At 47.3% G+C, this 20588-nt stretch overlaps 1 protein-coding gene across 1 annotated transcript in view; it reads left to right on the forward strand.

Moving 5' to 3' along the window:
- NCKIPSD (NCK interacting protein with SH3 domain) overlaps positions 1 to 20588 on the forward strand; it is a 92805-nt gene that overhangs the window by 44163 nt on the left and 28054 nt on the right. The window contains exons 4-5 of the mRNA XM_075005143.1: positions 3339 to 3426; positions 5929 to 6557. Coding sequence (XP_074861244.1) covers positions 3339 to 3426; positions 5929 to 6557 — 717 coding nt within the window. The remainder of the gene's footprint in view (positions 1 to 3338; positions 3427 to 5928; positions 6558 to 20588) is intronic.

Here is a 20588-nt window from a genome sequence, read left to right on the forward strand (position 1 = left end):
GTGTCGTGCTGGTCTTATAAACTAACTGATGCAGGCTACTAAAACCTGCTGCTTATGTATGTGTGATTGTGCTGATCTATGCAGCTTCCTAGCCATAAAGACGGTGCTGACCTTTATACAACTGCACTTACAGAGTCTAGGAGGGCCTTCTGCCAGCATTTTATAGAGACAGCCTCTGTTCTAATTGTGCCTCTCACAGCTGCGTTGTCTCTTGGGCCAAAGACTAATAATTTTTAAAAGGCAAGTAGGTGTGATGCTGGATTCCAGCCACATCTGCATTTGAATCCCAATTAGGGTTCTGACTTGAAAACTACAGGAAAGAATAGGCTGGTGGTAAATGAAGAGCCAAGTCTGGGAGTTCACTTCAGACACTGATGTTGATTTAGTGCCCTGAGGTGCTTATTGTGAGCAATTTGTTGCATTGATTGATCTGAACTGTCCTAAAAGTTTTTTTTTTTTTGGGTTTTGTTTGTTTTTGTTTTTTAAAGATGGGTGGTATAGATGGGGTAGGAAACTCTTCCTTGTTCATCCCAGCTCCCAACTGGAGGTTATCTAGAAGTGTCTGTCATGACTCTGAGTACCTATGTGGTCCCTATACCAGTACTAATTGTGACACCATGTCCTGGAACAAATACTGTTCCTGATCCTCCAAAACTAACATGCCTTCTCTTAGCCCTGAGAAACAAGCCTTCAGCCAAGCAGCAGCATAATCTAGATCTTAAAGCCAGACCCAGAACTGAGGAGGGGAAAAGCAGATTCCGTAGTCAAGAATCTTTCACTGATGTGAATCTGCCTCCAACTCAAGCCCCACTTTCCACGTCAGCGGAAGCTTGAGTGCTTCTCTTGGATCTCAGATGTGCCGTATTGTACGAGCAGAGGGGTCATCTGAAGTAACCAGAGCCCAGTTGGTTTACTCTTTAGAGGGTAAGGCTGCCCCTTTAACTGAACCCGGAAAAAAAAAGACAATGCCAGCACAGCTTGCAGAGCACAGGTGAAAGAAAACATCTTTCAGCAGGCAGCTCAGACCTGCAAGCAGGCCAGCCCGTCTGAGTGCACTGCAGCAATCTATGGGGGGAAGCAGTCTCTTTAAGAACGGTGGCTCTATGAGACTTTCCAAGCAGAGCAATCTCTGAAACCTGTTTTTGTGTTCTAATGTTGCTGGGAATGTGCAGCAGATGGGTGGTGGGGCCAGGCTGTGGTTAGCCTTATGCCACTGTTGTCCTGTTTAATGCTTTGTTTCTTATTTAGGTTTCTTATTCATTCAGATTTCTGACAAGCCTAATTCAGGGCTGTGTTGCCAACTTGCACAATTACATTAGAAGTCTTGCAACGTGTCCCCAGGTAGCTCATAAAATTGCTGAATAAAAAACCTAAAACACCTCTCTTAAAATCTCTTTATTTTGGAGAGCCTGGTTCACGACTCTGAACTCTGTTGGTAATACTGCGTGCACTTTACAGGCGATCTAAGACCATGGCGAAGTTGAATGTGTCGGAAAAGACAAGCTGCTCCTCTGTCCATCAAGATAAGCACCTCTCCTCCCAATACCATTAGAGAGGAAGTCTGGAAAAAATTAGTATTGTTGTATGATCGCTGTGTCACCACATCAGGGCTCCCTGCAGCCAAGCTAGTGCACCTGAGTGAGACTCCTGGCCACCAGTCCCTCCCACCTGAGCCATGAATTCTAGTGTGAGCACTTCTTCTGAGAGCAGCAGCTGCAAGAGCCCGTGGAGCTAGAAGCAACTCTCAGCCACCTAATAGTGTGTCTTTGTAGCTCTAAAATCCCACCTTTAGCCTCCACATGGAGAGCAGCTGTCAACCTGTACAGATCACTGAGTTCTGATGCAGTGTCCTTCCTTGAGGGAAATACCACATAAGCTGGCTGTCATTTTCAATACTGATGGTGGTTTTCCAGCAGCCTTGGGTCATAGCTGTACATAGAACAAACTGCAGTTCTGCAAATGCTAACCGACAAAGGTACGGATCATTGTAGTGAGATCCTGGTATCCACAAGAAAAATTCAAATTTAGAGTCCTGGGCAGCGTTTCCATTATTTTTTTCCATCCATGGTCAGAATAAATTTGGTTTTGTGCACCACCAGTAGAAACTCGTGCTGCTGGCTGTGGATGGCTGTTGGAGCTCTGCTAATCAGCTGGGTGACACCAGAATCTCCTGGCCAGCCATCTAAGTGCTCAGCTTACAAAGAATACTGCTCTTCGGGCATTCACCTGTGGCCATTGCCAGGAGGAGAGCATTGTGTGGGGTGCACCAGCTGTTGGGAGTTCCTGGAAGCTTCTCCCAGTAAGGAACATCTGGCACAAGAGCACAAGAATGGCCATACTGGGTCAGACCAAAGATCCGTCCAGCCCAGCATCCTGTCTGATGATAGTGGCCAAGGCCAAGTGCCTCAGAGGAAGTGAACTGACCAGGTAACGATCTCTCTCCTGCCATCCATCTCCAGCTTCTGACAAACAGAGGCTAGGGACGCCATTCCTTCCCATCCTGGCTAATAGCCATTCATGGACCTAATGTCCATGAATTTGTCTAGCTAGCCTTCACAGCCTCCTCTGGCAAGGAGTTCCCCAGGTTGACTGTGCGCTGTGTGAAGAAGTTGCTTTTATTTGTTTTAAACCTGCTGCCCATTAATTTAATTTGGTGTCCCCTAGTTCTTATATTACGGGAACAAGTAAATTTTCCTAGTTCGCTTTGTCCGCACTGCTCATAATTTTACATACCTCTATCATATCCCTGCTTAGTCTCCTCTTTTCTGAGATGGAAAGTCCTAGTCTCTTTTTAATCTCTCTTCATATGGGACCCACTCCAAAATGCAATACACAGCAACTGTGGCTCTAGCATCTTGCTCTCTATATAAGTAGTGGCTATGGAAGTTTGAATTAGGAAGGAATTTAGGTATCTCCAGTCCTTAACTTTGTCTTTCTGCAAGGCTGTATTTGTAGCTGATGTAATGGATCTCTCAAAAAACATGTTTAAATATGCACCTCTGTGGGGCTGTTACAGTCACCGTAAAGTCGTGGTGAACATGTGGGATTGCATCTGGAATAAGAAAAGTGTAAATGCTTGACAGGTCTGTGTGACACAAATAGCGTGTGCTCCTGAACATAGCAATTAACCAAGGGCTGCTTTTCCTGTCAAGGGGAGGGAGTAAAGCAGGGTTTCAGAGTTCCTGCTTTTGTTTGAGCAGGAAGCTGCCTATTAATATCTTTATGGAATGATCAGAGAGACGTAAGGACAAATTATCACACTAGCACAAAGGGTTTATAATAGGGAGTGTCTCTTGATTGTCATCAACCTTTGATTGCTCTAAAATCTTCCCTTTTAGATTCCGCCACAGCCGCGACGTGCTGCTCCGGTCGTGCCCCCACCACCCGAGAAACGCAAGAATGTGCAGACGGAAACACATGTTAGAAGTAAGGAAAAGTTTTGCATTTATATGTATGTATGTTGGGCAAGAAGCGGACAACACTGAACTAAAGAATTAGATGATGTGTAATGGTGGCACCAACTCTGGCTGGTTTGGTCTGTACTTCAGAAAATCAGCTCTTGGATTTTTGTTCAGGTGATGTTGGGCTGAAGTTTCAATCACAATCTGAATCTGAAAGCTCCAGTGTTAGGAAGTAGTGTTTTTCTTATGTCCATTTCTGGTCTTCAGACATGATTTTTGGCTGACTTGCACCTGTGGCAACTTGACTCACCAACTCAGGATGCGCTGGATGCTGAGCATGGTGGTCTCTGGACTTCCTTAGCTGATTACTTTTAGGAAAAGGGAGTATTTGCAGAAGAAGCTTTAGAATATTTGTTCTGTTCAGTTGTGTTGCTTGTCTGACAAGCCTGTAACCAGTGTTTTGGGGCCCTTGAATTGATTATTCTCCCAGGAGTGTCAGAGGGATCTTTAAACAAGACAGCTTTTGCTTTTTTTTCCCCATCTGGATGCGATAATGCCATTAGATCACCAGGGGGCACTCACTGTTAACGCATTGACAAAAGACTTCATTGGGTAGAAGCTTTTTGCTGTCTGTCCATGGCCTTTGTTCATGTAATAGCCAGACCTTTGCAGAGTTGGTGGCTTCCCTCCATAAAAGACGGGAGCATGGTGTCTTTAAGTCATACACCGGGAAGATCAGCTATGCATGTGCAGCCAGTACAATAACTGTGTTGGTGCTGAGAACTTGCAGTACTGATGTGAAGTGCTACTGGGCCAATACTAAGTGAAAAATAATAATTTGCATCATTTAAGCGTTAGACCCCTGAAGGTATTTGTGACTATTATTTTGTTGTGGTAGTTGTGTATTGCCCCAGTGCTTTGTTGTCGTAATGGGTAACTTTCCCCAAATTCAGTTCAGGATTCGTTAAAGTCCTGTGAGATGAGCTTGCAGGCAGCAGGACAGATCTGTCCCATTCTGTGCAGGTCATCAAAATCTGGAGCAGGGGGCAACCTGCTTCGTGGTATGGAGCCATTCGCCATTCCACACTGCAGTAGTGAAAGGTTCTGCCCTTCAGACTGAAGATTCTCTCGAACCTATTATCTGTTCCCTTGATTCCATTGCATCTGCTGGAACTACGTGGATGGTCCTCTTCAGGAGGAGAAAGTAGATGAAGGATAGGGGAAATTTCCTTGGGAGATCTGTGCTTTTATTCATTCCCACATGACTTTGACCTGAGCTGTTGGAGTAGACAATCCCACTGTTCTTTGTTTACAGGTGTGGAAGCCTTATTGAGATGCTTCTTTGTCCAGGATATGTAACTCCTATTCTGGTTTTTGACTTGGGTATCAGAGTGTGAGATTACCAAAACATCACCCACGGCCCACAAAAACAATGCACTTCCAGCAGTGATTGGAGAGATTCTCTACCTTGTCCATTTTGGGAGGATGTTTGTTGCCTAAGGGGATGACTAGTGTCTGTGGATAAGCAGGAGTCAGTAGGGAGCAGTGAGTGACTGGGGTGACCATTCATGCAGCATGCAATGTCAGAATACAGTCACCTGGAAATCAAAGGTGTGCCTAAGGCAGTACTTTCACTCTCATACAGATCTAAAACAGCTTCATCCAGGGTACACTAAGGGGAGCTAGCCGGAGCTGCTTTTTGTCAAGTAACTGTTTTTCTGGCCAAGCTATAGAGGTTGAGTGTGAGATAAAAGTATCTACAGCCCCATTTTTACAAGTTATGGGGCAAAGTAAATGAGTAATTGAGTAATGGAAAATTTAGGCTAAGTGTTAGGGAAAACACCCTAGCAGGAAGGGTGATTGGATAATGGACTAATTTCTCTGGAGAAGTGATATAATGTCGTCACTAGAGCTAGTCAAAACGATACAAGAGAAAACACTCAGAAATATACTCGTGGACTGGCTGGGACGGGGCCATATGAGCTAACAGGTTTTTAATCCTGTTACCTAGAGTGTGGAGACTGAGCTACAGATGCCCGTCAGCCAAATGCTTTTTTTTTCTTGCTGTTGACGCCAAGCAGACCATACGTTCATTGCTGCAGGGAGGGGTCTTTACAGAGGGGAGAGGCTTGCTGCAATGAGTAATCTTATGTTCTTAGAAACTTTCAGATCCATCAGTCAAAAGTACTGGCTTTGTGTCATATGTTTGGGGGAGCAGAAAAAGTTATTGCCTAACCCAGAGGGAAAAGATTTTCTCCTAGTTACGTTTGTCCTTAAGATAGAGAGCCTTCTGAAGAGAATTCATCACTACAGAGCAGCTCTCTTCCTCTTCCCGAGAAGGTTATGTTACTCGAATGCTCAAGGGAGACCTAATACAATTTTGCTTTGAGATAAGTGAGCCAGGAAGAGGAGTTGAACTGCTTCGGTGGCATGCAAAATGAGCTGCTTCACGGACTTGACTGTGCCACTTTGTTTTCCCCTTTTTCTTTGATGCTGTTGCTAAAGCCTTTTAATTGTTCCTTATCAGATGCTGCTGAAATCACTTCTGGGTCTGCCTCCAGTGCCTCATCTATAAGTACAGCTTCCCTGGATACCTTGTACACGGGTTCCACTGCGTCAGAAATAGGTCTCCCAACGGCCACTTCCAGCCCGGCCAACACCCCTCCCCCTGTCCCCAGCAGGAGCGCCCACACCACAGTATCACGCAGCTTGAATATTAGCCCTTCGACCCACCTGAAGCATGGGACTTCGGCAAAGAGTGGTGCAACCAAATCTCCCCAGACCAAGAGGGCTGCTCCAGGACCTCCCATTGAAACGATGAGTCAGAGGTCTGCCTCTGTGGATGGGGAGAAGAATCAGCCAGTCAAGAAGACTTCTCCAGATCCATCAGGAGGCTTAGAAGCTTTCAGCTCTCTTTGCCTTGATGAGAAGAAGGCAGCTGCTTTGGAGCTGTTGGCCCCAGAATCCAGCAGTCAGGCCGTGTCTGTGCCGAAGACAATAGGTGCGGAACTGATCGAGCTGGTGCGCCGGAACACCCACCTCAGCTATGAGTTGTCACGGGTTGCTATCGGTATAGTGATAGGCCACATCCAGAGCTCCGTCCCAGCAACCAGTAACATCATGGAGCAGATCCTCATCTCACTGGTGGAAAACAAGGTAAAGGAAATGCTGAGCTCTGGCGAGAGGGCACCGTACGGCCACTTGGCAGAATGTTAAAGTGTCATTGAAGTAACGTTCTGCATTTTGCTTCTGGTGCTCAGAGACCAACCTGAGTGAGGAAAGAAGAACCCAAATTAAAAGGCATGGGTAGAGATGAAGGGTTGTCGGGGGGAGAGCATGAGGTAGGAAAAAAAGTCGCTAACTAAGCCTGCTGAGGTAGGCAGAGATGCTTGGAGGAGTCAGTGATGGAAAAGAAGGGGCTGGTGTGCAGATCTGTGTGGTGATTAGCTTGGCTTTTAGAAGCATTGTGCGTGGGCTGGAGGAGAGCTGAGCATTGCAGATGAGGAGATGGAGGAGAGTCAGGATTAATGGCTTGGCTCCAGCAAAACTAACAGCAAATAGCTGAGCTGGTAGAGGCAGGGCTTCAGGGGTAGTGGAGTTCTTCCAGAGATGTTGCTTGTATCCGTTCCAGTAAGGTGTACGTGTGCCACAATCCTGGTTGCAGGAAAGATTTTTCCCCTAGCCGCACCCACTGAGTCAGCTGGAGAGCCCCCTGGAGCGGCGCCTTCACGGTGCTCAATGTGATGCTGCCGACCTGGTGCTGCCTCAGTTCCTTTTGAGAGCTCAGTCTGCTCCAGGCATGGCTCATGTAGGCCTTTCACTCTAGGGAGCAAGGTGGGAACAGCAGGTGCAAGCAGGGGGACAACAGAATGCTGGGACCCTGGGCACGGTGGAGGGGGCCTGGGTCTGTCCTTCCGGAAGGGGTGGGGCGAGGGGCAGCCAGCCCTCAGTGCTGCCTGGACTGTGTTGTCCCCGCTCCTTCTCATCGCCCCAGGGAGCCCTTAGCAATGCCTGGAGAACAGCACCCAAGGTTGAGGCAGCATTTAAAGGGCCTTCGGCTCTAGCTGATATAGTAGCAGCTGCTGGGAGCCCTGGACCCTTTTGAGTCACTGGGCTCTGGGGCAGTTGTCCCCCTGTTTCTCTTGCTCCTCCCCCCGCTCTCCGGTGCCCAGTTGGCACACCTGGGTGCAGGCCATCCCAGACCTCCTCCACGCGGAGCCCGGAGGGGTACGCAGTTGGCCCTAATCTGTCTTTTTGGAGGTACAGAAAATGGCATACCAGCCCATGGAACAGATCCCCACCCATTTGCAGTGGCCATGTGGTCATCGGTGCACACTTCTGCCATTTCCTGTGCCATTACTCAACGCACCAGAGACAGCGTAGCCTTCGGCAGAGCAGTGCTCCAGTCTGTGGTTGCACAACACTGAGCTCAACTCCATGGTAGGGTTTGGTAGGCACCTGACTGGAACTGATACGAGCAATCACTTGATGGAAGAAAAAAATGGTTATTCAGCTTCTCGTAACCTTCTTCTTTGAGAGGTGTTGCTTGGGTCCAGTCCAGGCCCACACACCTTCCTCTCTGTCGGTGTAGCTGGCAAGAAGGAACTGAGGTGGCGCTGTATCGGCAGTCATATATTGAGTGCCATGAAGGTGCCACTCCAGGGGCCTCCACTGCCAGCCCAGTGGGTTTGCTAGGGGAAAAACTTTCCGGCAACCGTGCACACAGTGTGTGCACCTCTCATGGGAATGGATATAAGCAACACCTCTTGAACAGTTACAAGAAGGGAACCATTTTTTCCTAGATCCAGAAGGTGGTGCTAGTGGCAAAATGTTAATGGGCACCATTGAGCAGGATCCAGTTCACTCTGGGGAATTGCTCTTTGATCCTGTAACTTCATGCAGTTGGGGGTGTCTACATAGGGCCAAAGGGGAGAAGGAAGTGGTGGTGGAGCATTGCCACAGAGTTTATTTGCATGCTGTGGCTGCCATAGGCATGAAGGGGAGAAAGTTGGTGACTGCTGGTGTCTTTTATTAGACTCGCCTTGCCCATGGCTGGATCAGTTCTCCCTTCTGAGCTCTGCAAACATTTGCAGGATGTTTCAAATGTATGGAAACTTTCACCGGAAGGGCTGAGTTCAGCATTCTTCGAGGCATGAATGAGAGGATAAGATTGAGGCAGGTCTGAAGGCTGAAGTGAGTCTTACCCACAGAAGCTCATTACTAGTAAATAAAATTTAGTCTCTAAGGTGCTACAGGACTGCTTGCTTTGTTTTGCAAAGATACTGACTAACACAGCTACTCCACTGAGACTGGTATCCTGACTCATGAGGGCAAAGCAAGCCAAGGCAGCTGCCAGCATGGAAGATTTAGCAAGCGTGACTTATTGGTCATTCAACATCTGAGCCATCTGTAACTAAACACAGGTCGCTGGAGAGCAAGGTGGCTGTTGGGTGGTGTATCTTCCTGTGTGGAAATGTCCAAATCGTTTATATGGGAGCCTACAACTAGAGAGAGTTAGGATCTGACAGGCTCAGAAATGACTCCTAGTATTCAGGAAGAGAACTGAAGATAGGTTTGGTCAACTGAAAAGATCGAAGAGTGTTAGGGTGCCTGGTATGTGTGAAAACTGAAGGAAGTGTGTTGGAAACCAACGTGTTAGATTCAGGAAGACTTGAGATTCACAGAGAGTTTTTCTGAAGAGACCTGACTTTAGCATTAGACTGTTAGCATGAGACTTTTAGAAACGTGGAGGTAGCACAGGACTAGAGAAGTTACTGTGGTGCAGATCCATTTTAAACAATGGCAGTTATTTTCTGCAAGTGGTGGAAAAAATATTGATGCAACATCTGTAAATGAAGGAAAATAGAACCAGGACTAATGATCATCTGTTTATAAAGAGCATCTATTAATCAGTGACTGAGAGAGAGCCATGTTAGTCTGTATTCTACCAAAACGAAAAAGCAGTCCAGTAGCACTTTAAAAGCTAACAGAATAATTTATTAGGTGATGAGCTTTCGTGGGACAGACCCACTTCTTCAGATCATAGCCACACCAGAACAGACTCAGTATATAAAACACAGCTGTCCAAAAATTGTTAGAATTACTGTGTAGGGGTAAGTGTATATATGGTTATGCAGCATATGTATATGTAATAATTAAGCACCCTGTTTTTATGACCACAGATTACACTAAACTTGCTTTGCAACTTTTAGATTCTATGGTCTTTCCATCAAGACCGGAAAGATCCGAAAAGTTTTCCCTTAGACAGTTACTCTTGTGTGCTCTCTACTGGCCTGTTCCCCAATACATTCTTTGGCTCTCTTAAGCCGTTTGTGGAATAGTTCCCTAACCCATTTGAGTAAAACCACCATCTTGAGCTCAGACCTAATAAACTAATACCCAGCCATCAGCACTTCACTCTGTTACATACATGCCCAGAGAAATCTGATCTTGCAACAGTCACTGAAGCGGACAAACGTCTGGGCAGCCCTTAGCTTTGAATGGCAGGATAATAAAATTCAGCTCCTGCATGCTAAATGCATTCCCTATAAACATCTAGAGATTAGCGTTCCATTGCTGATGGCAAGATTACTGTGAATTGTTATGACATAGTCAGATATGTAAAACTATTGGTATTCAAAATTTAGATTAAATCATTATCTACATTGAGAGTATCTGTTAGTAATCATAACATGTCGCTTTTTGTGGCCAGAACCCATGAGGTAATTGCTGTTGAACTCAGTGTACTCACTGTCTGATGTAGATTCAGAAAGAATTTGGAACTGAGGTTTCATGTAGATGTTGTGGATAGTGACCAAACTACATGAAGTCTTGCTTAGTTTCCCTTTCCTCAGACTCTGAACAACCCCTCTAAATACACCTTGAGTTTTAACATGCACTGAGAAAACAGATTTTTTTTTCCTGTGTCTACAAAGAACCTCCGACTTTGTGTCTTGTGAAAGTAGAGAAAGTGGGATTTTAAAGCATACTTCTCTTAGTTCTGTGACTGTATCAGAGAGAACATGGGATTGCATTTTGTAATTCGTGGTGCAGGGGGCACTATGTATTTGCATTTTGTACGTGGTACCGTGCAAGGAACAAAAGACATCGCCCCATCAAGAAATGCATTCTATCCATATGTCTTCAGCAGTGTTTCTCTGAACATAGACACCAAGGCCTGGTTTACACATACCGTTTTTGTATGAGTATAATATTTCATTTAGGAGGTTTGTAAACCAAAATAGTTATGCCAGTACATCTACTGGGACATGGTTGTGCTACCACAAATGTCACTTACGTTGGTAGAGCATATTCATGTTCCTGTTTAGGGCTGGCAACTTTATACTGGCATAACAACCCCCGCCGAGAGAGTCGGGGTGGGTTGTACTGCTTCCCTTATACCCATCTAGTTAAAACAGTATAACAATTATATGTGTACGAGTTAAAATCATTCATTGTAAGTTTGTTTGATTTATACAAAATCATTCCATGTTCCGAAGGTGATTTTATTTACAGACTGACAAATATACAGGGTTACGGCTCAGTATTCAGCTTTACATCAAGGACATAGTTTTTAAAAGGCTTCCTAAAACTCTTTGGAACCTCTACTTTTATTTCATACAATACAAATACTTACCCACTGAGCATTCTTTGTTTTAAGTGAAGTGAGACATCATTGATTAAAGCATCAGTATACTTCATAGTAAATCTCATGCTCATTTCAAGCTTTTTAATTAGTTGTGTCCTTTCTTCTATTCTTCTAGTTCTAATTTGAAGTCAAATCGCTGGTTTACTAAATCAATTTTAGACGGTGACTTCCAGCTTATTCCCAGCATGCTCTCCTAACGATTGAATTGCTTGTGGTATTTTCCATGCATCCACAGTGCTCCTCTTCTGTGGAACTTGGTGCAATACACTGATCTAGGCAGAGGAAATGACCTTTTGTGCCTCGACAACATTTCATTTCCCCTGAGGTTGTCTGGTGGATATCTGATGCTTACTTTGTAATGGGAGTAACTTCTAGAGGTGAGAGTTCACATTGCTAATGTGGCATAGTTGATCATCAAACCCTTTAAAAAGTGCCAGTAGAACTGACCAGTGACTGCGTACTCAAGATACCTAGAGGCCCGCTGGTTATAAAATGACACCAAGGCTAAATGTTTTTCTTTGGGAAACGTGAGTCACAGCAGCAAATGTCCCTAAGTGGCTTCCCCAAGCAAGCCGAAGCCGGAGTGGGGAACCTTTGTGAGTGACACTGCCGAAGCCGGAGCGGGGAACCCTTTTTGGGTCAGGGGCCATGACCAATCAAAAATGCAAATGGGGCACTGATATGCATATTTGGCACCTTATTTGTATGACAGCTACTTGCCATTTTGGAAGTGCTGTTTTTGAAGTGCCAAACAGCCATGTGAACAGTGTTCCTTCGGAAGGAAGCCCCGCTTTCGAAAGCACCCTTCTTCCTGGGAAAAAAATTACAAAGAAAGATGCATTCAAAAGGGGGCTTCCTTTCACAGGAAACCCCATCTGCACAGCTGTTTTGCATTTCAAAAACTGCACTTTCAGAATGTCAAGTGGCTGCCATTTTGCAAATGAGCTGCTGAATATGCAAATCAGCACCTCAATTGCATTTTTGATTGGCCATGTTTGCATGCCCCTTTTGAAAGGGAGGGGTAGTGTAGACACAGCCATGACATTCTTGTAAGCTAGCCAGGCAAACCTGATCTGAATGAAACTGACAGGGTGGCTGCAAAGTGATTGCAACACGGTACTCAGAGAGGCTCTCAGTAGTTCACTGTGGAAGTAGGAGGGTGTGTCTAGTTGAACTACTTGGGCTAGTCCAGGATCTGAATATTATTCAATGTTTTCATTAATGACTTAGGTAACAAAGTGGAGAGTATGCTTAAAGTAGGTAGATAATGCGATGCCAGGAGGCATTTGAGAACTTGGCGGTACAGGAATTCAGAAAGACCTTAACAAATTGAAAAATGCCTCTGAAATAAACAAGATGAAATATGATAAAGGTCAAATGCAAAGGACTGCACTTAAGGTTAAATCAAATGCATGAATTCAAAGAGGTTTATAACTGGCTAGGTGGTGGGACTGAAGACAAAGGACTGAAGACAAAGGATCTGGGAGTTAAAATCAATTGAATGTGAGCCAGCAGCGTGGTGCTGTTTCAGAAAAGGCTAAAGGTATTTTGGGATGTATTAACCAGGAGTATTGTATGTAATGTACAAGAAGTCATTGTCCTGCTCCATTGAGCTCTGGCGAGGCCTTGACTGGAGTACTGTGTCCAGTTCTCAGCACCACACTTTACAAGAGATGTGGAAATATTGGAGAGTCCAGAAGAGAACAGCAAAAATAAGATTTTGGAAACCTGGCCGATTAGGACACTTTTTTAAAAAATGGGTATGTTTAGTTAAAAAAGAGAAAAAGAAAAGAAAACAGGAGACAGATATTCAAGAGTCTTAATGTGTGACAAGGGCTGTTACAAAGAGGACTGTGATCAATTTTTCTCCACATCCATTGAAAGTAGGACTGCATATCTACAGCAAGGAACGTTTAGGCTATTATGACAAAGTGGACTGTTTAAGGAGTTTATTCCCCTGGTTAAGTCACATCTGTTTTCTGATGCCCTGTAGTAACACTAGGTGGGTGCCTCAGTTTACTTAGGTACATCATTATTGCATACTGTTACAGGGCGTTTGTGTAATGACTTCTCACATGTAGACAATGGGGCTCAAGGCTCTTCATAACCCTAGGCAGCCAGGTGACCCCTTTCTTCCCCGGGGGAAACAGGACAAAGGAGGGAGGAGAGGACTGCCTGGTTTGAACTGGAACTGGGCAGTCAGAGAGACAGAGAAAGGAGGGTTAGGGCCTCAGCTTGTGGACCCCGTCTGGGCCCCTCTCCCCAGCATGGATTGTACTGACTGCTTCTGTTTCTGTGCTGGCAAGTCTGTCCCTGTCAACTAAGAAAAGCTTTTGTTTTACCTGCCCAATGAGAGTCATATCTGACTGTGACTGGGGTGCAGGGCCTGATGACCTTCACCCTCTGTGACATCTAGACGCAAGGAAAATCTTGGTATTTAAACCTCAGAATAGGCTTTCGAGGGAGAATGTGGAATCCCCAACACAGGAGGTGATTTAAGAACAGGTTGGACAGACAGCTGTCAAGGATGGTCTTGGTTTCCTTGGTCCTGCCTCGGCACTGAGGGCTGAACTTGAGGACTCCTCAAGGATCCTTTCCAGCCTTATGTTTCTGTAAGTTACCATATTCTGTGACAGCTAGTTACACAGTCTGCCTACGCAGCGCGTGGGAAACTTTCCTTTTGTCAGTTTTGAATTTGACACCTTTTTAATTTCATTTAATATCTCCTTGTTCTCCCTGTCACTACAAGAGCAGAAGCTCCTGATGTGCCGCCATCTGACAATTCATTATTTTATATACTTTTATCATGCCCCCTATTATTCAGCTCTTTTCTACGGCAAACAGATGCAATCGTCTCTCTGCCAGGGAGGGATTTTCCAAATGTCTAATCATTCTCGTTGCCCTTCTTTGAGCCCCCTGCAATTCTGCAATATCTTTCTTTAGTGTGAGGGACCAGTACTGCACGCTTGGCTCTAGATGATTCTGCGTTATTATGTTACATAATGGCATTAGAATATTTTTCTCCAGGCCATCACTTATCAGTGTTCCCTCTAGTCTTTCCCATCCATGTGCAGAATAATTTTACATGCAGGTAGACCTGTGCAAATGTGCACCACCATAAAAACACAAAAACCCAAGCTGTGGGTCCTCTGCTAATCAGCTGGGGGGTATTTGACTCTCCTGAGCAGCTGCACAAGCACATGGCTTCCGGGGAACACTCCTCCTTATGCATCTTAGTGTCTTGTTTGCTTTTTGGAGCAGCTGTACATTGCTTCACTGAGCTATCCACGGTGGTGCCCTGTCCATGGGAATTTTTACCTTAGACCTTTATGTGATGTGAGGGTCTATTTTAAACTCCTCCTTCCAGGTGTGTTACATTTTGTTCTGGAAGAAGTTAACTCTCTGCCTTCTGCAGTGTCACAATGTTCTGTTTTTGACACAAGTGCATTTTGAGTGGACTGTAAGCTCTGCTGTGGCCCGAGGCATTCTAGCATAACGGTGCCAGGGTGCGCAGTGTTACAGGGATCCCCTCAGTCTGGCCTCTGAATAAGTTTGTGAATGGGCAATGTGTGAGATCTCCACAAAAAGCCTGTTTCGCACTGTTCACCATACCCATGCGCACACTTAGCAGTGATTGATGTGTAAGTAGGGTTCAGGAGGCCTTTGGCTCATAAATGGCTACAAAAGCAGCCGTGTTTGGAGACGTCTGTGCCAGACCTCTTTAGCACAGCCTCTTCTCATTACTGTTCTTGGGCCCTTACAGCCATCCGCCAGTGAGACCTGCCGCTGCAGTAATCTGTGGAGTCAGTGGTTTTTCGCCTACAGATGGCTGGAACACCTGAAAGGCGAAGTCGGGAAGACGTTACTGAGGCGTAGCTAATGTGGTGGTCGAAGCCAAGCAACTCCTCTCTCCCTGTGACACGGTTATGCATCTGGACGCACCAGACGCTGCCTTTGCAGAGCAGTCCTGCTAGAGCAGAGTTCTGTTTTCATTGCAGATTTCTTTAATTATCATATGCCTAGCCAGGGAGCTCCTAAGTGCAAGTGTCACATGTTCAGTGGGGTTACTCTGGAGAGTTTGGCACAATAAATTAAATTAAACCTCTCTGTTAATCTGGATGAGAGTCTCTGGAGAGAGCTGTTGAGGAGCTCAGCTCTTCTCTGCATTAGCAACTGCTCGTGGAAGAGCTTCACTCCCCTCTTGTAAGTGAAGGCTGGAGGGCAGACTGTCTTGCAACAGCAAAATGTGTGAAACAGAAGAGTTCCGTTGTGCCTTCCTGGAAGAGCTGCTGGTGCTATATGCTGTGATCTGGAGGGGAGTCTCTGGGAGGATGTTTGTCAAAGCTGGTGGCTTGAGGGGGAAGGAGGAAGTAGAACAGGAACAAAAACAAAGGAAGCGGGAAGAACAGCCGAGTTTGCAGACCAGAATTGACAACGGTTTGTTAGCGGAGGGGTTTGGTGGCAAGAGAGAAGCTTCTGAAGATACTCCTATTCCACTGAGCAGAAAGGAGAACCCTGCAGCTGTGTATGCTTCTCCCGCTGTTGTGTTAGAAATAAACAAATGCAAAGCAAATTATGAAAACCATTCCATCTACTTAGTGAAGATGTCTGCTGCCTTCCTGAGTAACAGCCTGATTCCTGGAAATGAGCCGGTGGAGTGTCTGCAAGATGGTAATAGCTGCCAAGCTACTTAATAAGCAGAAACGTGACCTCATGGCTGGGAGAGATGAGAATAGTGCTGAGATTCCATTAACAGCACACGTGTAGGGCTGTTAGGAGATTAATCTCGCTCAAGTCCATTACCGCCTGGTGTTCATTAGAATTGGAAAGCCTATGGCAGGGGAATTGTAAAGGCAGAGATCTGAGTGTTGAGACTAAAGGTGTGTCTACACGACCAAGTTTTGTCAAGAAAACAGATGTTGAAAGGCAGCAGTCACCAAAATAGTCACCAAGGCATGTTTACCCTTCCTCCCTCTGACAGATTGTGTCCATGTCGTTAGTTCCCCGCTTAAAAGCAAGAGCAATGCATTGTGGGTCTCTCTCCCACAGTGCCTCATGCCATCATCTCTTGCTTGGTGGTGGTGTGGAACAGTATGTGTAGCATCTTGGGACCCCACTTTCTTCAGGAACTTCCTGCATCCTTTGGCACGCTTCCTCCAACCACCGTTGTCTGTTGTGCACTCCGGCATCTGCAGGAAGAAAGAATGGGTCCTGCACTTCTCTCTCCAGCTCTGGTAACTGTTGTGAAGACCTCATGTGTGGCAGTGTAGATCTTCTTGAAATTACTGCCCGAGGAAGAAGATTGGGAGGAGCCTGATGGTGCACACTATGGACAGCGGCAACCTGTCGTTATGTTTGACCATCACAAAGCAGCCGTATGGCATAGATCAGAGTTTTTGGATTAGGGAAACCAGCACCGTGGGACCATGTTGTCATGCGTGTGTGGGATGAAGACTAAAGGCCACAGAACTTCTTAGTATGTGTAAAACAACCTTCCGGGAGCTGTGTGCTGAGCCTGGCCCCCGACCTGCCATGCAAGGACACCAGATTGAGAGCTCCACTCTTGGTAGAGAAGCACGTGTCAGTTGATTTGTGGAAGCTGGCAACTTCAGATTGCTACTGCTCAGTCGCAAATCAGTCTGCTGTTGGAGCTCCTACTGCTGTAAATGTGCAGGGCAATAAATCACACTCTGCTGTGGAGGACCGTGACTCTGGGAAATGTGCTTGACATAGTAGCTGGCTTTGTGGACATGGGATTTCCCAGCTGTGGGGAGTGCAATAGATGGAGCGCACACATATCCCTATTTTAGGCCCAGCCCACGGAGTACAGTTAAACCCTCCATTTAATGAACCCCAATTTAACAGACTTTGGAAATAATGGACACTCTCTGCTAGCTCCCCATCCCCAAATAAATGCCGGTGACTCACCGGAGGAGCCGGAGCTGCTGCCCCCGGGGCTGGAGGAACTGCCCCCAGGGCTGGGCTGCGGGGCTGGAGGAGTCACCGCCCCTGAGGAGTGGAATCGCTGAGCGCGCTGGGAGCCCCAGGAAGTAGCAGGAGCCAGGCTGGTGTGCAGCTCCTCTCCTGGTAGTTCGGAGAAGGAGATGGAGGCGTGAGGGTAAGGAGGGATAGGAGGGAAGAGAGGGGGCAGAGGACAGGAGTGAGTGAGAATGCACTGAACTTCCCAGCCCATCATACAGAATAACCATTTGGATTTAACAGACTTTCAGCATTAACAGACACCCCTTCCCCCCCCACATTAGTCTGTGAAGTGGAGGGTTTACTGCACTACAGCAGGAAGTGGTGCTACAGGCACTCGTGGGTCATGGTGGGCATTTCAGAAGCATCAGTGTGGGGTGACCTGGAAAGGTGCATGGTGCACACATCTTCAGCAACACTGGCCTGTAGGGAAAGATGCAGGCGGGGTCCTGCTTTCCAGATCATGAGATTACAGTGGGGGTTATGGAAATGTCCATTGTGCTCCTGGGAGCCCTGCCTCATGAAATGGTACGTAGGGCCCGTGGCAGCAGGGAGGAGCATTTCAACAGGCTGAGCAGGTGCCACGTGGTGGTTGAAGCGCCATTGGGAGACTGGAGGCAAGAGAGAGGTGTGTCTCTGGCAGGCTAGACCTCACTGAGGACAACAGTCCCCTGGTTATCAGAGCCTGTTGGATTTTGCGTGTGTTGTGTGGCAGTGAGGGGGAGTTGCTTGCTTGGGGGTGAAGCGCTGAGGTACAGTGCTAGATTGCAGAGTTCGAGCAGAGTGTAACAGACTCTGCAGCTGTTAGAAGAGCTCAAAGGGCTGCTGCCAACATCAGGGAGACGAGGGTGCACTTTGAACATGGAGGGCACTGAAACGAACCCATTACAGTTGCATCCAGTGTGCGCCACCCCATCTCCAGTGCAACATAGAGCTGAGAACATGTCCTTAATGCCTCCCCCTGGAATGGCAGTGACTGGGCTGTAACGCTGTTGAGCCGTAAATAACAGCGTAGAACTGTTATACCAGTGTGCCTTTATTCATCCTGCACTGAGAGGCAGAAAAGCAGGCCTGACAGCTGCTGCGGGCAGACGGTTACAGCTCACAAATGCATGTAGGTCCAGCTATCCTAATCTGAGAGGGGGAGAAGTGCATGGGAAAATGAGTGCTCCCCAAGAGGGAGAGGGAATACAAGGGCATAAAGGGGGTGTTGCTGGGCACAGCGTTCTGGAATCTGCTGTGGGGATGGGGGACATGCTGGCTCGCTGAGCTGTTTCGCGGAACACTTGAGGCTCTCGATCTATTGCTCCATCACCCTGCTGATACATCCTGCGGCCTACCTGGTGAAGGCCTGGTTGTCCTCATAGGTCCTTTCCGAGCTTTGTTCCTAGTGTCTGCACTCACTGATTGATTGATTGATTGATTTTTAGCTCTTTGGGAGCCAGCTCCTTATTTTTGCGAGGGCACTTCCTTCTGATGCAGCCTTTGAGGCAGTGTCCAGTGGGGACACCCAGGTCTGGGGCATTCAGCACAGTGCCCAAAAAGGGGCCTGTTCACACCCATTCCAACACTGTAACATGTCACTGACAAACCCCTTTTCCATCATTTCCACTCACTGTCCCATGGACCCTTGCAAGGAATACAAGCACCGTTATCTTGGTCAGTTCGGGGATGGGGGTGGCTGGCAGTTGTGCATCTGGACAAATGCTCCAGCTTGGGCTAGAAAATTCCCTTTACAGGCATATAGTTCCAAGTATGTGTCACTTCTCGACAGGCAGGTAACTCTGGCAGACCTCTCCCTGCTCGGAGTAGGTGAGAACACCAGGACACAGCTTCTCCAGGCTGGTGGCTTCCACCCTGCTCCATATGCAGCCCACCTCTGTTCTGCTTTGGTCCCTGTCCAAGTGATCGCTCAATGGTCTGGGCTGGTGTCCTGCAGTGGGGGAGTGCAGGGCTGGGTTAGGATTTTCTGCCACAGATTCCACAGCAGTGCAGCTTTGTCCCCTCCCCGAAGCTGGGGAATTTGTAGTGGTGGAGGGGACAAAGCTGCACTGCCGTGGAATCTGTGGCAGAAAATTGACAAGCATGTCTCCAAAAGTTTCTGTAGCCTCTCTGTAAGACTCCACTGAGATCACGGCGAGCATCAGCTTCCTGCTTGGCCACATCCATTAGCTACACAGGGTACGTTTAGCTCTCAGACACACTCTCGCTTTTCCGTGCCCTCAGCCCTGCACACCACAAGCCACCGCCACTGGCCCTGTACCTCATCCCCCGCTTCCTGGTCCCTGGAATACAGTTGTTCAGACTGGCTAGGCCCGTCAGCAGAGGGGAGTCGTTCCTGGCTGCCAGACACACTCGGCAACCTGGAGGGAGCCCCTGCTCTTTCTCCACCTCACCCTCTTCATCTACAGTTTCATCCTCTGGGTTAGGTCCTTTGTGCACTGCTGCCCTGCCCTCCGAAGTATCCGTGGGGCTCTTGGCGATGGAGGTGGGGTCACTGCCGAGGATCGCATCCAGCTGCTTATAGAAACAGCAGGTCTTTGGCGACACACCAGAGTGTTGGTTCACTTCGGGCTTTACGATAGGGGTGTCTAAGTTCTTGCATCTTCACTCTGCACTCCAGCATGTCCCACTCGTGCCTCTTTCCACAGAAGGGTAGAAGAATGTGCCCTGAGACGTCCCATTTCCTTCCAGTCAGTCACATCTGGGACTGGTCAGACTCTCTCCCCAGATGTGGATCAGACCCAATAGTTCCACCGCTCTCCATATGGGGGAGAGTTTGGTACAATGGCCAGGCATGGGCACTTGGGCTGGCTCAGCATGCAGTGGTCTTATAACATCTTCCCCTGGGGTGGGTGTTTCCAGGTGCTCGGGCAGTAGGAGATGAGATGTAAACGTCCTAGGGTTTGCAAAGGCTGGGCAAGTAGCTGGCCACCTGGCTGCAGGACAGCAGAGTTCAAACAGCTGACCAGAGCGGCTGATGGGGAATGGTGGGACACTTCCTGGAGGCCAGAATCAGTCACAAAATGGCTCCAGCTGCCTGCGCTGCATGTTTGTCGACAACAGTCCCTTGTGCAGCTGGAATTTTTTGTTGATGAAAGTGGGCAATTTTTGCAACAAAAATTGCATTGCAGTGTGCAAACTCGTGCGCTTCTGTCAGCAAAAGGCACTTCTCTGCCACAAGCCTTGCCCGTATAGACAAAGCTTAAGAGCAGCTTGGGTTAATCATCAAAACAAGTAAACAGTCTGTGTAAGCATCTCGCCTGTGAACTCTCCTCAGAGTAGACCTTCATATTTCTGGACACCTCCTGAGAGACCCTGGCCCCATTAGCTTGTTCAGAGGGGCTGGCCCTTGAATGTAGAATGCTCTCCAAAGGAAGCTCCATCACTTGGAACATTGGAAGACAGGCACACCTACGCACTTGAACTAGCGCTGAAGGCAACAAAACCTGCCCAGGCAGAGGTAAGGATATGAGTCTCTTCTCTGCACCTTCTGTAATTCTGCGATTTAAATCGGGGGTTAGTACACTTGCTAAACAGCCTGTGTTGTGTGCTTCTGA

This window comes from Carettochelys insculpta, chromosome 11 (genome assembly GCF_033958435.1).
Source record: "Carettochelys insculpta isolate YL-2023 chromosome 11, ASM3395843v1, whole genome shotgun sequence".
Lineage (NCBI taxonomy): Eukaryota > Metazoa > Chordata > Testudines > Carettochelyidae > Carettochelys > Carettochelys insculpta.